This window comes from Cebus imitator, unplaced genomic scaffold, assembly GCF_001604975.1.
Source record: "Cebus imitator isolate Cc_AM_T3 unplaced genomic scaffold, Cebus_imitator-1.0 Scaffold254, whole genome shotgun sequence".
Classification (NCBI taxonomy): Eukaryota; Metazoa; Chordata; class Mammalia; order Primates; family Cebidae; genus Cebus; species Cebus imitator.
In genome coordinates, this window is record NW_016107569.1 from 769,082 (window position 1) to 788,219 (window position 19,138).

General features: G+C 41.5%; 1 protein-coding gene across 5 annotated transcripts in view; it reads right to left on the reverse strand.

Moving 5' to 3' along the window:
- NUP214 (nucleoporin 214) overlaps nucleotides 1-19,138 on the reverse strand; it is a 101,997-nt gene that overhangs the window by 75,651 nt on the left and 7,208 nt on the right. For 3 of the 5 annotated variants that reach the window (XM_017499061.2, XM_037728045.1, XM_037728043.1), the window contains exons 6-14: nucleotides 18,607-18,670; nucleotides 18,036-18,139; nucleotides 15,876-15,982; nucleotides 14,678-14,744; nucleotides 11,040-11,166; nucleotides 9,738-9,899; nucleotides 4,873-5,341; nucleotides 3,334-3,509; nucleotides 2,025-2,119 (exon numbers count right to left, since the gene is read on the reverse strand). In XM_017499061.2, the coding sequence (XP_017354550.1) occupies nucleotides 2,025-2,119; nucleotides 3,334-3,509; nucleotides 4,873-5,341; nucleotides 9,738-9,899; nucleotides 11,040-11,166; nucleotides 14,678-14,744; nucleotides 15,876-15,982; nucleotides 18,036-18,139; nucleotides 18,607-18,670 (1,371 nt within the window). The remainder of the gene's footprint in view (nucleotides 1-2,024; nucleotides 2,120-3,333; nucleotides 3,510-4,872; nucleotides 5,342-9,737; nucleotides 9,900-11,039; nucleotides 11,167-14,677; nucleotides 14,745-15,875; nucleotides 15,983-18,035; nucleotides 18,140-18,606; nucleotides 18,671-19,138) is intronic. The other 2 variants (XM_037728044.1, XM_017499063.2) reach the window with 2 other exon arrangements.

A 19,138-nucleotide genomic window follows, 5' to 3' on the forward strand; every position in this document is an offset into this window, starting at 1 on the left:
ACAATGATTAACATTAGAGAGGTCTTAGACCACATCAGCATTCATTAACAGTAAACATTTATTTGGCAAACTGTGTGTCATGCATCATGCCACAAGTGTGAACTGTGACCTGGGCATTTACTATGTATCCAGTACAGGTATGTGTCAGGTTAGGAAAAGGGTTGGTTTGGGGGACACAGAAGAAAAAGACATAACTCTTGTTCCCAGGGCACTCAAGTAAGCACGTGGGAAACACAATTCTCTGTATATTACACCATAAAAATAAACTGAGATGACGGACTACAAATCTAAATATGAAAGATAAAATAAAGCTTTTAGAAAAACATCTTTTTGACTTTGAAATAGAAAATGATTTCTAAAACAAAACATGAAAAGCATTCATCATAGAAGAAAAAAAACTGATCTACTCAACTATATTAAAATGAAGAACAAGTATTCATCGAAGAAACCAAAAAGACAACGAATAGGCAATTCACAGTGAGAATGTATTCGCACTGTATGTGCGTGTATGTGTGTGTGTATTCAAGGAAATAACTCTTAAAAATCAGAAGGAAAAAGACAATCCAATAGAAAAATAGAATAAAGACATGAACAGATACAACATAAAATATTCAAATGGCCAATAACAGTATTGTAAAAAGCTCAATTTTGCTAATCATTAGAGAAATACAAATTAAAACTACAAAACAATACAACAACAAAAGATGAAAAATACCAAGAGAGGCAAAGATGTGGAGCAGCCAGAAGTCTCATGTAGTCTTGGTAGGAATCTACTAATGAGGAATACATGCAGAGTCTATGACCCAGCAATATCACTCATAGGGATACACCCAAGAGAAACCTGTACGTGTGTTCACTGAAGACGTCAACCGAAATGGTCATAGCAGTACTACATACAATGGCTTAAACCTGGAAATTACTCAAATGCCTGTGAGAGTAGAACAAATACTTGTAACATAATCACACAATAAATTCCATACAATGACATGGATAAATCTCATAATGTTGAACAAAGCAGCCAGATACAAGAATGCATACTGTACAATACCACTTGATAGAAGGTACAGGCAGGCTAACCTTATCCATGCTGTTGGAAATCAAAAAAGCAGCTACTCTTTGGCGAGAGTAGTAACTAGAAGGGTACAGGTGAAAAAGAACTCCGGTTCTGACCTCTGCCAACTGGGTTCAAGTGATTTTCCTCCTCAACCTCCTAAGGGGCTGGGACTACAGGTGTGTGCCACCATACCTGGCTATTTTTTGCATTTTTAGTAGAGATGGGGTTTCACCATGTTGACCTGGCTGGACTCAAACTACTGGCCTCAGGTGATCCACCTGCCTCGGCCTCTCAAAGTGCTGGGATTACAGGCGTGAGCCACTGCACCCAGTCAGGTTCTCATAAAATTCTGTTTCTTGATCTGGATGCCAGTCACCAAGGTTATGTTCAGATGGTGACAATTCACTGAGCTGTACACGTAACATGTGTACTTTTTTCGATGTGTATTACACTCAATAAAAAATTAAAACAGATAAATGGCTTTTATGAGTATACAAGTATTCAAACCTCACACTTTGGTATTTACTATCACGCAGCCCCAGTTACTATCTCCAAGGTCTGAATTCTCAAACATAAAAACTCATTTAATTTATATGTATGCTTGGGGCAGTAAATTGATAAATACAAAGAAGGACAGGTGCAGTCGCTCACGCCTGTAATCCCAGCACTCTGGGAGGCTGAGGCGCGTGGATCACGAGGTCAGGAGTTGAAGACCAACCAGCCTGGCCAAGATGGTGAAACCCCATCTCTACTAAAATACAAAAATTAGTCAGGTGTGGTGGCAGGCACCTGTAATCCCAGCTACCTGGGACGCTAAGGCAGAAAATCACTTGAACCCAGGAGGCAGAGTCTGCAGTGAGCTGAGATTGCATCATTGCATTCCAGCCTGGGTGAAGAAGTGATACTCCGTCTCAAAAAAATAATAAATAAATAAATAAATACAAACCTTGCAAGCTGAATTTAAACAAACCTGGGGAGAGCCTGACTTTGCCACTGGAGGGGTCATCCTGGGGGATTTCTGTACCATTGAGGACACTGGGCTTGGACTGCCCTGAGCAGATCGTCCTGCTTGAAAAAGAAGTCAGTTAAAACAGACAGCATTTATTACTTTTTTTCCCATCGTAAATGTCCCTTCCCTAAATCTAAGGAATTAAGTTATACATTGCCCCTGGCCCTACTTTTACGATTTATTTTAAATAGTGATGTCCATCAGCTGTGCTAGCCTCTAAGATAATGAAAAAAAAACAATACATGAACATTTTAGGAGCCAGGTATGGTGGCTCACACCTGAAATCCTAGCCCTTTGAGAGGCTGAGACAGGAGGATTGCTTGAGCCTAGGAGTTTGAGACCAGCCTCAGCAACATAGCAAGACCTTGTCTCTATAAAAAAATTTCAAAATTAGCCAACGGTGGTGGTACATGCCTGTAGTCCCAGCTACTCCGGAGGCTGAGGTGGGAGGATCGCTTGAGCCTAGGAGGTAGAGGCTGTGGTGAGTCTGGAGCATGCCGCTGCACTACAGCCTGGGTGACAGAGAATCTGTCTCAAAAAAAGAAACAAAACAAAAGCTAAAAATCTTCCTGCTTATAGTATGATTGACTGAAAATACGAATACAGTCACTGCAGGCACTCTCTCTTCTGTGCGTCTTTTTTTTTAAGACGGAGTTTTGCTCTGTAGCCCACACTGGAATGCAGGGGTGCGATCTCGGCTCACTGCAATCTCCACCTCCTGGGTTCAAGCAATTCTCCTGCCTCAGCCTCCTGAGTAGCTGGGATTACAGGCACCCACCACCACGCCTGGCTGATTTTTGTATTTTGAGTAGAGATGGGGTTTCACCATGTTGGCCAGGCTGCTCTCGAACTCCAACCTCTGGTGAACCACCCGCCTCAGCCTCCCAAAGTGCTGGGATTACAGGCATGAGCCGCTGTACCTGGCCAAACAATTCTTGTGCCTGTGCTTCTTAAACAACTGTTCTGTAACTGTGCTTCAGGAAGCGCAGGCTCCACATGAAAATAAATGCCCAACAGCAGGACATTTTCTTTGAATCATTAAGCACACTTAGCTCCATAAGAAGTGTCAGAGAGAAGCGTGGCAACATTAAAGCCATAGCAAGTCTCCCAATTCAGAGTACAAAAATCACAGCACATTAATCATTTATGTAAGATACAGGAAGCAAGAAAAAATAACCTTGTCTAACTGTTTGTTAGGACTCTTAACACTTAAAACCATTGATCTGAGAAGGCAGGGCTGAGGTCTGAAAATGTTTGCTTAAAATCAGACCTGATGTTGAAGACAAGACTGAGGACTTCAATGACACGGAACTGGATGATGCTGAGAGAGGCGTGGGGTGGTTGAGCGGTCCAGAAGCAGCTGGCTTGGAGGCAGAAGAGAATGGCAGCATTGAGGGTGTGCTCTGGGAGCTACTAACAGGAGCAGAGGTAGCTGCGGCAGTAAACCTGAAAAATGGCAGCCAGAAGGCCTCAGAAGAGCTTGCTAGAAGATTCTTCAAAAAAGCACGAGCAATGTCATCAAAAGATAACTTATTATCTTTTATGTTAACTTACAAAGATAACATACTTTTTTGCCTTCAGAAAACATAAATGTTTAGCTATTTCTTACAAAAGGTGAGAGCTGCAAGGAAGTATTTACCTTATCGTCTGCTTATTTAGGATGCATTATTTAGGGGAAATATAAAGTACTTGAAGACAAAACTAAGTTTATCACAATATAAAATACCAAGTTTATCAGGATATGAAACACATTATTGTGTCCAGCTGAGTTTTAAACAGGAGGTGGGACTCAATTACGCTTAGAGAGTTAGTACTTCTTCTTACCAAGGAAATTACTAAGAATTCATTTAGAGAGTGACCACCTTTCCCGGAAGTAAAAAAGGAAGAGAAACGCAGGTCACTGTCTTTGGGATACTCATGGCCTAAAGGGAATGTAAAGCCGGTTCCACCTAAAGAGCAAAAGTCTGTAGACAATGTAAACATCCAGCATTAGATGACTGGTCAGATAAATTGTGGTGCAGCCAACAAAATGGAACATTATGCAACCCTTAGCATGAAGTGGCTGTCTGCCAGTTCGATATTAACAGTAACTGACGGTGGCAGCACCACCACAGCAACAACAGATAGTACCGGCAAGCAGGGGAAAAGCTGGTAGTATTTATACCCAGTGGTTATTTTGGGAGGAGTTACAAAATATAAGGGATTGCTTCCCTCGAAAAGCTTACATTCTAGTGAGGAGAAAAGAACAAGCAGATAAAGAAGTAAATAAATAAGAAATGAGTGAGCTGTAGGACCTAGATCTGGAGGAAACTGGATACCAACCTAAGAATTAGCAGTGAGCAGCCATGTGGCTTCATACGGACTGTCAAACAGATCACCTAACAATTTATGACGTCGCAAGATCACTTTGTGGCTGTGTAGACAGTTCAGAGTTAAGGGTGGACACGGTGGGGAGAAGTCTACAAGGGATTCATTTCCCTTCTAGGATGTATATTCTTGATTGCTTATTTTTTTAAAATAAGGAATATTTCCTACATTTGTAATGTAAAAAAGCAAAACAAATATTTGAATATAAATCCCTAATAGTCAAAAAAAAAAAAAAAAATGCTAGCTAAGGGACCCTTCTGGACTTTAATCCACTGATGAAATGCCAGCTTTTTATGTTGGCTGAATTTCTACCACTTCGAAGTATTACTCTGGGTAAAAAATTCTACTCAGTAACTCCTCTCACAGTGACTCTACGTCTAGCAAATAACATGCAATATTTCTACCCATCCCGCAGAAGAATCAAACTTCAGAAGTGACTTACTTTTCACTAAGGTTGACTTTGACTGCTGAGGGTGAGAAGGAGGGCTTCACTGCTGTATTTGGAGCAGACACACTTGGCATTGGTGTGCTTTCCAGGGTAGGCTTAAAACCAGATGATCCAAAGGAGAATGAAGCAGCTGATGGAGCCATGGGAGACGCTGCAGGGGTGAGGGCTAGGGAGGCTTTAGAAGGGGGAACAAAAGAAAAGGTTGATGGGCCAGGGCTGGGGGCTGCTTTGGAGCTGTCAGAGCCACTGGAATATGAAGGGGGCTCCCCAGTGACTGTAGCAGCTGACTTCAAAGATGAAGAACCAAAGGAGAACACAGTGGGAGCCCCACCAGCAGGAAGCAAAGAAAAAGTGGCAACGGGAGCAGCAGGTGATGATGGTGGCAGAGAGGCAGGGGCTGTAGCTGCAGAAGCATCCAGTTTCTGTGGGGCTTGAGGGGAGGTCGGGGTAGTGGGCGTACTTCCTATAGTGACCAAAAAAAAAAAAAAAAAAAAAAAAAAAAAAAAAAAAAAAAAGGGAAAGGTTAACACTGTTAACAGTGGAGGTTCACATAAGGGAAAGCAAGTGAAAAAGAATTTGTGGTAGAATGAAGCCAGAAATGATACTAGTTTAAGAAGCAAAAAGAACAGATGGGAACACAGTTAATGTTGAAGTTTTCACATAGCAGGAGATAAATGAAACTGAAGGAAAACTAAGGAAAGACATTAGAATAATTGGACTTCATGAACTTCTCAGTGCTACTATGGCACACAAAACAGTCAGTCACTGCCACATTTCATTAACAACCGGGAAAAGGCTTTAATTCAGACCTCCACCTTATTTCACTAGAAGTAATTCCAGATAAATACACACAGAAAGGCACATATATACATGTATCTCAAAAAAAAAAGGAGGTATATGGATAAGTGTTAGGTCTCAGAGTCTAACACCTTGATAAATTCAGAAGTGGCCAAAAAGAAAAAAAAAAAAAATCACAAAGGGAGAAAGTTAAGATTTGTGTAAAAAATAATTACTCAGGTATAATAACTAAATTGTAATGAACTAAAAAGATCCATAGCAAATGACAAATAAGACGTTTTCTATTTTTTAAAAAGCTCACACAAATAGAGATTTTAAAATTTCAGGACTGATCGACAGGGAACCTAATTCACATAAAGAAAATACATTCGCCGGCTGGGCATGGTAGTTCACGCCTGTAGTCTCAGCACTTTGGGAGGCTGAGGCAGATGGATTACCAGGTCAGGAGATTGAGACCAGCCTGACCAATATGGTGAATCCCTGTCTCTACTAAAAATACAAAAATTGGCCAGGCATATTGGTGCACACCTGTAATTCCAGCTACTCAGGAGGCTGTGGCAGGAAAATTGCTTGAGTCTGGGAGGCAGAGGTTGCAATGAGCAGAGATTACACCACTGCACTCCAGCCGGGGCGACAGAGGAAGACTCTGTCTCAAGAAAAAGAAACAAAAGAGAAAGTAAATACATTCAATCTCTAATCAAAGAAATATAAACAAGGTGCATTTTTAATGGTCCTCTAAATTTTAAGAATTTAAACATGTATAACCCCTTATGTTTGAAGGGATAAAACAAACCTGGAACTTTTTATCACTAGTAGGTAACTAGTATTTTTCTTTTTTTTTTTTCTGAGATGGCGTTTTGCTCTTGTTGTTTAGGATGGAGTGCAATGATCTTGGCTCATTGGAACCCCTGCCTCCCGGGTTCAAGGGATTCTCCTACCTCAAGCTCCCAAGTAGCTGGGATTACATGCGCCTGCCAACACGCCCAGCCAATTTTTTGTATTTTTGTTAGAGACAGGGTTTCACCATGTTGGTCAGGCTGGTCTTGAACTCCCGACCTCAGGTGATCCACCTGCCCTGGCCTCCCAAAGTGCTGAGATTACAGGTGTGAGCCACCGTGCTGGCCCTGTAACTAGTATTTTTTTTTTTAAGAAAACATTTTGGCATTGTAACAAAACCCATGAAAAACAGACCCAGTAATTCCTCTTCTAAAAATAAAGATTACAAAAATAACCCAAAAAATGAAAAATATATTTAATGGAATCCAAATGGTTAAAAAAAAAAATTCAGTGAAAGACTAGGCACAGCGGCTCATGCCTCTAATCCCAGAGCTTTGGGAGGCCAACGCAGGAGGACCCTTTGAGTCCAGGTGTTTGAGACCAGCCTGGGGAACAAAGTGAGACCCTGTTGCTACAAAAAATACAAAAAATCAGCCAGGTGCGATGGCTTGTGCCTAGAGTCCCAGCTACTTGGGAGGCTGAGATGGGAGGATTACTTGGATTTAGGAGGTAGAGGCTGCAGTGAGCCAAGATCCTGCCACCATACTCCAGCCTGGGCAACAGAGTGAGACCCCATCTCAAAAATGAGTAAATTTTTCTATTTTCCAAACCTTTCACGAGGTAAAAATATTAATCTTTAAATTAAATAACCAACTAAATAAGAAAGGAATACTTTGTGTCAATATTTTCTATTTACATTAATAGGTCTTGGTTGTTCCAAATTAGCTAAGATGGCAGTTTATCTTCGTGGAAGACACCATATCTAAAGCAATGTAATACTTAGGATGCAAGTATGAAAATACCACTTTCTGAAAACCAAAATCCAAATAAACTGTCAGTTTGATTAAAGTATAATGCAAGCAAACCCATTGTTAATACTTCTTTATACAATAGATATGGAACCAGCAACAACTACTTCTGCAAAGACACACATAGATGTTAAACTTTCATGCCTATTAAGTAAACTGACATGAAAAATATATACAAGACCCTAAAGAAACCATAAGCATTTTTTCCACTGAAAACAGAACTGATTATGGGAAAACCATCATGCTACTACTGCTTCTGATCAATACAGCATCCTTGGATCTGCAGTGTAGAAACGGGTGGAACCATTCATGTCTTCTGAACCCATGAAGTAGGCTTTAGCTAGATGTAGGCTTTAGCTAGACGTAGGCTTTAGTAGACTTAGCTGACGGGACAGGCTTTCTTCTACTCGTCTGAACACAACTATTACCTCTGGACCAACTATGAAGGAAGAGGAAAGTTTCTCTAGGAAAAGTTAACAATAAAATTGGCCTCTGGTTGTGCTCCAGTGTTAAATGGGCTAGTAGCAAAGACTCAGAAACAGACCTCATCCCACAGGCTCCCAATCTCACAGGCTGCTCTGCTTATAGACAGACCAGGCACCTGGGTATAGGTAGTTCATGGTACCCTCATTCATGGCTGAATGTGGAGGTAAGAAAAAACCAACACAAAGAGTACACACACTATGAATAATGGACTACCCTGATACAACACTCTATAAGCCATCTGGTATATTATTCGGGGTAGTGCTGCCAGTTGCTAGGGCCCAAGTACCTGAGTGGCTCTATTTGTGATATACAACTCACTTTGCACAGGGAAGCAGTGAGAGAATATACCCCTAAGTATTGTTAACCTTATCCAAACCAACTGGTCATACATTTTTGCTTAGGTAAGAAACTGGTCATAATAGAAAAACAAAATTATTAGTTATATACTCATAAGTTCAAAAAGAGAAATGCAGTCAAATTCCAATATATGAAACAATGCCCTTTTTAAAAGTTTCACATTTTCTGGTCATGTGCAGTGTATCATGCCTATAATCCGAGCACTTTGGGAAGCCTAGGCAGGAGGATCGTTTGAGCCCAGGTATTTGAGACCAGCCTGTGCAACATGGTAAAACCCCATCTCTACAAAACATTTAAAAAAGCAGCTGCACATGGTGGTGCATGCCTGTAGTCCAAGCTACCTGGGAGGCTTAGGTGGGATTGCCTGAGCCTGGGAGATTAAGGCTACAGTGAGCTGTGATCATGCCACTGCACTTCAACCTAGGCAACAGAGTAAGACCCTGTCTTAAAAAAAAAAAAAAAAAAAAGGGGGGGGGACGCCAGGCGTGGTGGCTCACGCCTGTAATCAAAGCCCTTTGGAGGCCAAGGCGGGTGGATCACCTGAGGTTGGGAGTTCAAAACCAGCCTGACCAACATGGTGAAACCCTGTATTTAAAAAAAAAAAAAAAAAAGTTTCTTTTCACAAGTGATACAAACGTCACTGAAAAAAATTTTAAAATACAGACTAGTATTTATATGTGTGCATTCATTTTCATGGAGGATAGGTACCAAAACGTTGACTGTGGCCACTGCTTGATGACTGTTGGGCTTTAAGTGACTATGGTTTTGTATGTTTTCATTTTCCTCCAACAAACATCTATTACTTAAGCAATGTTTTCAAAAAGGAGAAAAAAACCCCAAGAAAATAAAATATAAACAACAAAAATCCCCATGTTCCCACCACACAGAAATAAACACCATTTAGATTTTAAATCCATCTCTAAGTTTTTTACTATGTATATGTTTTTTTCTCATACAAAAAGGATCACACAGAATATAGTGTTTTTTGTGAGGTATTCCACTCACTCCTTCCCTGTCAATAAATCTAACATATATAATTGTTACATAGCATTTCACTGTAAGACTATACAGTCATTTCTGTAACCAATCCCAGGACTAAGCACAATGTCTTTTGGATGCACACTACACAACACAGGGTCTTAGAATACTGTTGGTGAACAACTGGATGCAAACCACCTAGTTGACCTTCCTTTATCTCCAAAGTAAAGTAATGGCTGCAGAATAAAGGTTGAAGGTAGGGGAAGGCAAATATGTGCATACATGTTCAAAAAAAAGATTAGTGCATGCCTTCCTAAGACAGACCAGCCTGGTAAAGAAAACCACTATGTGTCTTCACACCATGTTCATTCTTGGAAATAGTCTTGCGCAAGCCCATGGTACTCCCTTGCTGATAAAACAGGCAGAGGCACATACCTGGTGACTTAGGTTGTCGCTCTCCTTCTAGTGAGAGTCGCTCTGGTATTTTGATGAGAGACTTAACCCCAGGATTTTGATTAATCATATAAAATGGACAGAGCACACCATCTGTTGAAAGTAACATGAGAACTGGAGCAGGAGGAAGAGTCTTTTCATCATCTGTTAAAAAAGAAAACAAAAGAAGTAAAAGAACCACGTCAATTTAAGAGCCTGAGCCCAGAAGGCAAAAACTGCCCTCAATAAGAAGGAGGCTTAAGAAACTCATCTGAATCGCAGTTCACGTTAGTTTGTTCTGATTTAGATCTGAACAGCCTTTCGGGCACCAGCTATTTAAAGACAGCTCCTGCCGCTATCAGATTGCCACCATTCTGCTGGGCCCTGCCTAGAAGTTCCATCGGTCCTGCAGTAGCTCCAACTTTCCCAAAGGCCCCTTGGTTTTCATGAGCGTCTCAGTGTTCAGGAGGTAGGCTCGGCATTCCCCTCACCAAGACAAGAGTATCTAGGAAGTATTTGGGTTAGTAGAAAAATGACAGACTAGACTCTTTGGAATGGACAGCTGGACACAGAAAGATGAGTCAAACTACTTTATTCTCATTCACAGCTGAATAAAAAGCATCTATTTTGTCAATTAAGACTTCAAGAGAATCAGAGGAAATGAGCTAATCAGAACAAATACTCCTGCCTAACCAGGGAAAGAACAAGCAACTTAATAGTGCCTGACAGAGGCACCTCTCTAAACTTAAATACCAGACAGCAAAGACTGTTTCTTTTGTTGCACTTTTACATTTCAATGACTACAGCATGGCCAAGCTACTGCAGGGAAGATCTATTCAAAACACATATCCAGGACTTATTTGAAAACCATGGGCCTGAGGTCTCTCTTTTCTAATCCTTACCTTCAAACTAAGTACTGGTGTGCAGTGCCAGATTCGGGTTTTGCTTCTTTGGGAGGTCACCAGGGAAATGAACTGGACAAAGAAACCAAGCCATAAAATCCTGATGTTCTATATTTCAGCCAGATCCTAAAGTATACCCAGACACGTGCAGGTGTGCAAACATGCACTCACACGTACACACAGTGTCTAGCCTTGGTTTCATCAATGAATATCCATTCAAATCAGTTCAATGTTGTCACAATACAGCCTATATCACTCTTCAGGTAGAAATGTGCTGCCAGAAGCTGTAAGTGCCCAGCAGAGTAGACTCTGTCATTAACATGTACATTAACATTAACATGTGTTTCAATATTAACCCTAACTGGAAAGAAGATTTCTGCACTAAGTGCCAGGCCGCACTTACTGATTGTGACTTCCACTTGGTTCGTATAGTCTATGGCAACACCCATGGGCAAGGAGTCATCGCTCTTATCCGTCACGGGTAATTCGGCTCGACTAGAATCCTCCAGTAGCCAAGATTCCCAATTAATCTTAAAAAAAAAAAAAAAAAAAAAGAAAGAAAGAAAATGCCACATTGGTTAGAGCGTTGCATTGGTTCCTCCCAGCATTGTTCAAATGGAGAGAACAGAGATGTCTCACTTGGTTAAGATTTATGTGTTGAGTAGGAGGCTCTGAAATCTGGGAAGATGGTCTAAAAGCCAGAAGTACCCCAGCAAATGAGAAGTTAATTTTCCAAATCAACCCCTCTCTGTCAGTTCCTGGTGTACCAAGCCTCTGCCTTATGAATAATCACTATCACAAACACTTTCTGAGGTACCTTCCATGACAACTAGGTAGATAGCTGACCATGAGGGGCAAATCCAACAGCTGCACTAAGCCAGTCAATATCTGCTCCTAGACATTTTGGATTACGATCAGGAATTCCAGCTGATCTCTGGAGTTTTTCCACAGAGAAGCATGTAAGGCTGGCCTGTGCTCAGATGTCCTGTGCTCACTTGTCTATAGAGACAGAGATAACCTTAGTTCTTCTCTTCTCAGTTCTTGGTACCAGTTCCTCAGACTGTTCAGCTTTCCTGTCCCTAACTTCCTTGCGAAACTATTAAGTCTTTCTAGTAAACTCCCTTTTTGCATAAGTTTGCTTGGATAGGCTCTGTTCCTTCCAACAAATGACTCTTGGTTTTTAAAAATCACTAACATTTTGCCTAACTTTCAGTGTTGACTAGACTGGGCAGTATGAATCACAGGGGAATAGTGCTTAATGAGTAACAAGAAAGAAAAACAGGCCAGATGCAGTGGCTCATGCCTATAATCCCAGCACTTTGGGAGGCTGAGGCAGGCGGGTCACCTGAGGTCAGGAGTTTGAAACCAGCCTGGCCAACACAGTGAAACCCTGTCTCTACTAAAAATACAAAATTAGCCAGGCATGGTGGTGCACACCTGTGGTCCCAGCTACTTGGGAAGCTGAGGCAGGTGTTCAATGCACTTCCTTGAACCCAAGGAAGTGGAGTTTGCAGTGAGCCGAGATCACACCACTGCACTCCAGCAAAGAAAGAAGGAAGGAAGGAAGGAAAGGAAGAAAGGAAGAAAATAGAGAGGAGGGAAGGATGGAAGGGAGTAAGGGAGGGAGAGAGGGAAGGAAGGAAGGAAAAAAGAAAAAAAGTTGTTCAGGAAAGGGAATGAAATCACACAACGTGACTTAGCTATGGCGAAGGTAACAGACACATTCATGCTAAACAAAACAATCTCAGCTTTTAAAAACAATCTATAGGCTGGGCGCGGTGGCTCACACCTGTAATTCCAGCACTTTGGGAGGCCGAGGAGGGCGGATCACGAGGTCAGACATTCAAGACCAGCCTGGCCAACATGGAAACCCTGTCTCTACTAAAAACACAAAAAAATTATCTGGGAGTGGTGGTTCGCGTCTGTAATTCCAGCTACTCAGCAGGCTGAGGCAAGAGAATTGGTTGAACCTGGGAGGCGGAGATTGCAGTGAGCCAAGATCACACCATTGCATTCCAACTGGTAATAGAGTGAGACTCCGTCTCAAAAAAAAAACCAAAAAACTACAGACTAGATAACTTAATAATCATTGTAGGACAGAATGCAATTTTACAAAAGAGAAGACACAGATAATAGCAAGAACAGTGCTAAGGGAAAGGGTAGGAGTGCCAAGACGTTCCTCTTACAAAGTGGAAGATCAAGAGATACCACCAGGCTGGGCGCCGTGGCTCACACCTGTAATGCCAGCACTTTGGGAGGCCAAGGCAGGTAGATTACTTGAAGTCAGGAGTTCAAGACGAGCCTGGCCAACATGGCAAAACCCCATCTCTACTGAGAAGTACAAAAATTAGCCAGGTGTGGTAGTACACACCTGTAGTCCCAGCTACTCAGGAAGCTGAGGCATGAGAATCACTTGAACCAGGGAGGCAGAGGTTGCAGTGAGCCAAGATGGCACCACTGCACTTCAGTCTGGGTGACAGAGCAAGACTCCAGCTCAAAAAAGATACCACCAGAAATGAGGGTAAAAAACACTACTCAAAGTTACAAAGGTTCACCAAGAGAAGAAATTAAAACAATGTTATAAATCTGAGAGGAAGGAGGGAACTGGCGGCCATATGAGCTAGATCATCATTTGCCAGCCAGTAAGGTCTAAAACTAATAACCAATTATTAGTTATAAAGCAGATTTTTCTTTAGGGATAAGGTGAGAGCATCATAAGAAAATGTTTACAAATTAAAAACGGTCCCCTCCAGAAAGCAAACAGGTAGGACGGGGTGATTCTTTTCATTTATAAGCTCTTCTTCTATTTATTTTTTAAAAACACGAACATAAATTATTTTGATAAAAAGTAAAAATGAAACTATATTCTTAATGTGTGAACATACGGAACACTTGTGCTAGTAAGAAATTATTACTGAAGTCAATCTAAGATAATTTTAGAGCAGTAAATCAGAGGGCTGAATTCTGGCCTCATCCAAAAGTGGCTACCCCTAGACACTGGAAGCCATGCCTCTCCTAATGAGCCTCCTGGCCACCCAGAGAGTAACAGATAAATACTAATGGCTGAAGAAGCACAAAGTATCTATGCATGGGTGGAGCACAAAGTATCTGGGTGGGGAGGAGAAGCACTTGTTTCCTATTTACAACAAGGATGCACTAAAGATTTTTAAGCTCAAAGCAGTTTTAAAATAAGCTTCCCCTTCTTTCGTTGTGCCCTCTCTGTAGTTGGTCATTCTGCATAGTGAACAGCACACCACCACTACCTGGGCCCACCATGTCTGTGCAAGAAACACAACATGAAAGAAGGTACTTATGTGCAAAGGTGCTTTTCTCTTTCTGACAGTTTTTCAAAGTCAAACAGAAAGTATTTCTGGTGAATCACAATTTAGTGTCATCTGCATGTTTTTCTTTCATAACTGAGAATGGATTATTGTTAAATTGTATAGAAGGAGTAGGTTCAAGCAACAAGAAGAAAACAAAAATGACAAAACAAGACAAGGCAGAAAAGGCCTCCCACACATCGGCATACTCCAGTTGGAGGTTAACTCCACAGCATGTTTCCACAGACTGGGGACGGATCCTAAAAGAACAGAAGGGAAGGAACTGCTAAGGCTGATACCTGTGTTTCTCCATGCAGTTGCCAAGCCATTTGGCCAAGGCATCCTATCACTGAAGCTTTGCTCTCATATAGAAACTTGTTAAACAGATGTGAGATCATGTATACCTTGACCACATAGTTAATCCCCTCCAAATCATTTTTGGAAAAGTACCATCAGGAGTTCGTGACCAGCCTGGCCAACATGGCAAAACCCAGTCATTACTTAAAATATAAAACTTAGCCAGGCGTGGTGGTATGCACCTGTAGTCCCAGCTACTTGGGAGGCTGAGGCACGAGAATCGCTTGAACCCAGAAGGCATAGATTGTAGTAAGTGGAAACTGCAGCACTCCACTCCAGCCTGGACAACAGAGCAAGACTCTCTCTTAAAACAATAATTAAAAGAAAAAAAAAAATCACAAAAAACGACAAAAAAGAGATTTACCTGATCACTTTGTCGAGCAAGGATACTAACTTCTGTTGAAGCTGCAGATGCTGCCAGCACTAAATCCCTTAAAGAATAAAACCAGAGACTATTACATTCAAATATAGCAACAGTTCTAAGCTGACTTGGGTCTGCAGGTAACACTGTGAGGGCTGCCTCCACATGTCAAGGAGAGGGTAAAGGTTTCTATCTGGTTGAACAGAGGTGGGAAGATTTTAGATGTAAAGTGGAACTTTTTAGTTTCTGTGAGAAAGCCCTGCAGAATTGGCTCGCTGCCTACCAACATGAAGACAAAGGAAAGACACAACAGAATCAAGTCAGAGTGCACAATCAATACACCACCCAAAGGCAGAATAACATAGCTAGAAGGATGGAAGCTTTGCTTTGGGTAATCTCCATTCTAAAGAGCAACTCTGCTCTCAGAAGGAAACTTTTTTTTTTTTTTGAGACAGAGTCTCTCTCTCTGTCACCAGAATGGAGTGCAGTGGCACGATCTCAGCTCACTGCAACCTCTGCCTCCCAGGTTCAAGTAATTCTCCTGCCTCAGCCTCCCGAGTAGCTGGGACTACAGGCACATGCCACCACGCCTGCAGTCACCACCTAATTTTTTGTGTTTTTAGTAGAGATGGGGTTTTATCATGTTAGCCAGGATGGTCTCGACCTCCTGACCTAGTGATCCACCTGTCTCAGCCTCCCCAAGTGCTGGGATTACAGGCGTGAGCCACCACATCCAGCCTGAAGGAAACTTTTAATATATTCCTTGAGGCTTGAGTATCAATATTTTCATAGGTCATCATTAGGGGTTATTGAGAAAATTAGATTTTTGAGATAAGTATGTATTTAATATAAATAACTAAAGATTGGGGAAATAGAAATAGTAGTCAGAAAGACATTATCAAAAATCAGCTGAAAATATGCTCAAGGCATCTCGGCTTCTATTTTCCTCTCTAATAGAAAACATTTCAGGCTTGGTACGGTAGCTCACATCTGTAATCTCGGCACTTTGGGAGGCCAGCCTGAGCAATACAGCGAGATCCCATCTCTTTAAAAAAAACAAAAAAAAAAAACCTTTAACCTGGGTAACGGAGTGAGACCTGCCAATCAATCAATCATTAAGAAAATATTTCAACATGGGACAAGGTGACTCAGGGGTTATCATCCAGTGAGAGCAGGAATGCCCCATCCAGACTCTACTCACCATTCCTCAACATAACTGAGGTAGTAATGATGCTGTCTCTCTGTGCAGCTGCCATAGCAGGGCTCCATAAAGTTCACAAATATTTCTGGGTGCTTTTCTTCTTTTTTCTACAATGAGTAAACCAAGAAAAAAATTATCATATGCAATTTTTCTCAGATCCTATAGTACAAGAATCTCAAATGACAAATCATTTAAAGTTTTATAAGAATATTCACTCAGTCTAAGTATAGATATGAGGACATGGTATAAAGGCAGCATTTAGAACAAGGAGTACAAACATTGGCCTCAACCAAACTGCATTTAAAAACTCTGTTCCGGCCGGGCGCGGTGGCTCACACCTATAATCCCAGCACTTTGGGAGGCCGAGGCGGGTGGATCACAAGGTCAAGAGATCGAGACCATCCTGGTCAACAAGGCGAAACCTCGTCTCTACTAAAAGTACAAAAAAAATTAGCTGGGCATGATGGTGCGTGCCTGTAGTCCCAGCTACTCGGGAGGCTGAGGCAGAAGAATTGCTTGAACCCAGGAGGCGGAGGTTGTGGTGAGCCGAGATCGCGCCATTGCACTCCAGTCTGGGCAACAGCAGCGAAACTCCGTCTCAAGAACAACAACAAAAACTCTGTTCCTCTACTTTCTGCCCATGAGACAAGCAGATTTTTCAACCTTCCTGATACTTACTGTTCTCATGTGTATACTAGACCTACTAAGCCTACTTCAGAGGCTATTTTTAAGTGTGAAATGAAATGATATATATAAAACTTCAAGCCCAGCACATAAAACATAAGTAGCAGTTAATAAATACTAGTGTTATCACCTAGAATAAAAAAACACTCTAATTATAACTTAAAATAACGCATCTAGGTAAATGTATTTTTAAAATTCAACCTTAAAACCCAAAAGAATTAAAAACAAGACATCCTTTTCAAATACCAAATTGGCCTCCCCTGACCACCCAATCTTAAACACATACCAGTCATCATCTATCCTAACACCGCTTTATTGTCTCCATCACCCTGATCAGTCCTTGATCTCACACTTAGTAATAACTATCACATTAGAATGTAAGACCAGCCAGGTGTGGTGGCTCAGACCTGTAATCCCAGCACTTTGAGAGGTCGAGGCAGGAGAAGTGCTTGAAGCCAGGAGTTCAAGACCAGGCTGGGCAACAAAGCAAAACCCCATCTCCACGAAAAATTTAAAAATAGCTGGGTGTGATGGTGCATGCCTGTGGTCCCAGTTACTCAGGAGGCTGAGGCAGGAGGATGGCTTAAGCCCAAGAATTTCAGGCTGTAGTGAGCTGTGATCACACCACTACACTCCAGCCTGGGCAACAGAGTGAGACTCTGTCTCTAAAAAATAAATAAAAATTAACAACGACAAAGAAATGTAAGACCATAAAAGCAAGGCCATAACCTTGATCACTGCTATACAGTCAACTTTAAAGCAGCGCCTAGCACACTGTTGGCATTAAATATTTGAGAGCAAATGAAATAATTTTAAAAATCAAGATATTGCCTTGCTTTCTAAAATTTCTTTATCAAGTTAACCAAGACTCAGAGTTTATAGCTTAAGCAAAATCATTTACCTATTTTTTTTTAACCTTATAACAAAACAGTAGAACACACTGTAAGTGGACACTCCAATTTTGGACTGCAGGCCCACAGTGCAGCACGGAAACCTTATACCTGAAGTTGCATAATCACTGCCAGTAAGTAAAAGAACCTGAAATCAGGTTAGGTGCAGTGATGCACACCTGTAATCCCAGCACTTTGGGAGGCCTAGGTGGGTGGATCACTTGAGCTCAGGAGTTCAAGACCAGCCTGGGCAACATGGAAAAACCCCATCTCTACAAAAAAAATAATAATAATATTACAAAAATTAGCTGGCCATAGTGGTGTGAACCTGTAGTACCAGCTACTCAGAAAGTTGAGAGGTGGGATGATCACTTGAGTCTAGGGGGTCCAGGCTTCAGTGAGGCGAGATTGTGTCACTGCACTCCAGGCTGGGCAACAGAGTGAGATCCTGTCTCAAAACACACACACACACACACACACACACACACACACACACACACAAACACACATCTTGAAATCAAAGCCTCCAGCTTTATTAGAAGACCTCTCTGATTCTCAAACAATGATGTTTCTTTCACATGCATACCGGTAGTAGAGCCATCACCACATCTGGAGATGTTTCCAGGGTCCCATCTGCAGCAGCATACACTATTGTGAAGACATATGTACCAATCCACAGCACATCCAGAACTAAAAGACACACCCTCATCAGTAGGTCATAAAAATCACAGCAACCAGATACAGTCAAAAGCAACTTATGTTTGAAATAGCCACTGTATACTATAACATATATGATGAATAAAAAAATCAAAATACTATAGTTTTAACAAAGGCCCAGATTTCATTGATTAATATAATTCACAGGTACAAAGGCCCAAGAAGCCCAAACGGTAATTTTTCTGCTTGATTATAATCAGGGCAAATTATGAAGAATTGTAACAAAAAGTCAGGATCCATTTCATGTCATTTACCATGAAACACAGATGTCACCAGAAGGCCATAATTTACACTGACTTAATTAGCTGTTTGAAATGGTGACATTATTCAGGAAGCAAGCACCAACACCTCACTGAGCAGGTACATCACATGATTATGAATTTCTGTAATACACGTAACACATCATTAGAGGTCAGCCCAATAAGAAAAGCAGTTGTTACCTCTGACAGGATGATCTGACTCATAAAATGGAGGACAAGGAATGACTTTTTTTTCCTGCAAAGTCTGAAAGAGATTTGGAGAGGATAATAAAGTATCAAATAAAACAATCCCTAAACCAATGAAACTGTCAAAACCATCTGTTCCCTAGAGGCCACCTGTTCTATCTCCTTGGCCAGGAGAGACTGAAGAAACAGAACAGTGTTGTCTACCTCTAGGACGTCATCCTACAGAAATACATGAAACATGACCTGGTGTGGTAGCTCACATCTGTAATTCCAGCACTTTGGGAGGCTGAGCTGGGTGGATCACCTGAGGACAGAAATTTGAGACTGGTCTAGCCAACATGGCAAAACCCCATCTCTACAAAAAACACAAAAATTAGCTTGGCATGGTGGCAAGTGCCTGTAATCCCAGCAACTCGGGAGACTGAGGCAGGAGAACTGCTTGAATCCAGGAGGTGGAGGCTGTAATGAGTCGAGATTGCACCACTGCACTCCAGCCTGGATGACAAGAACAAAACTCTGTCTCAAA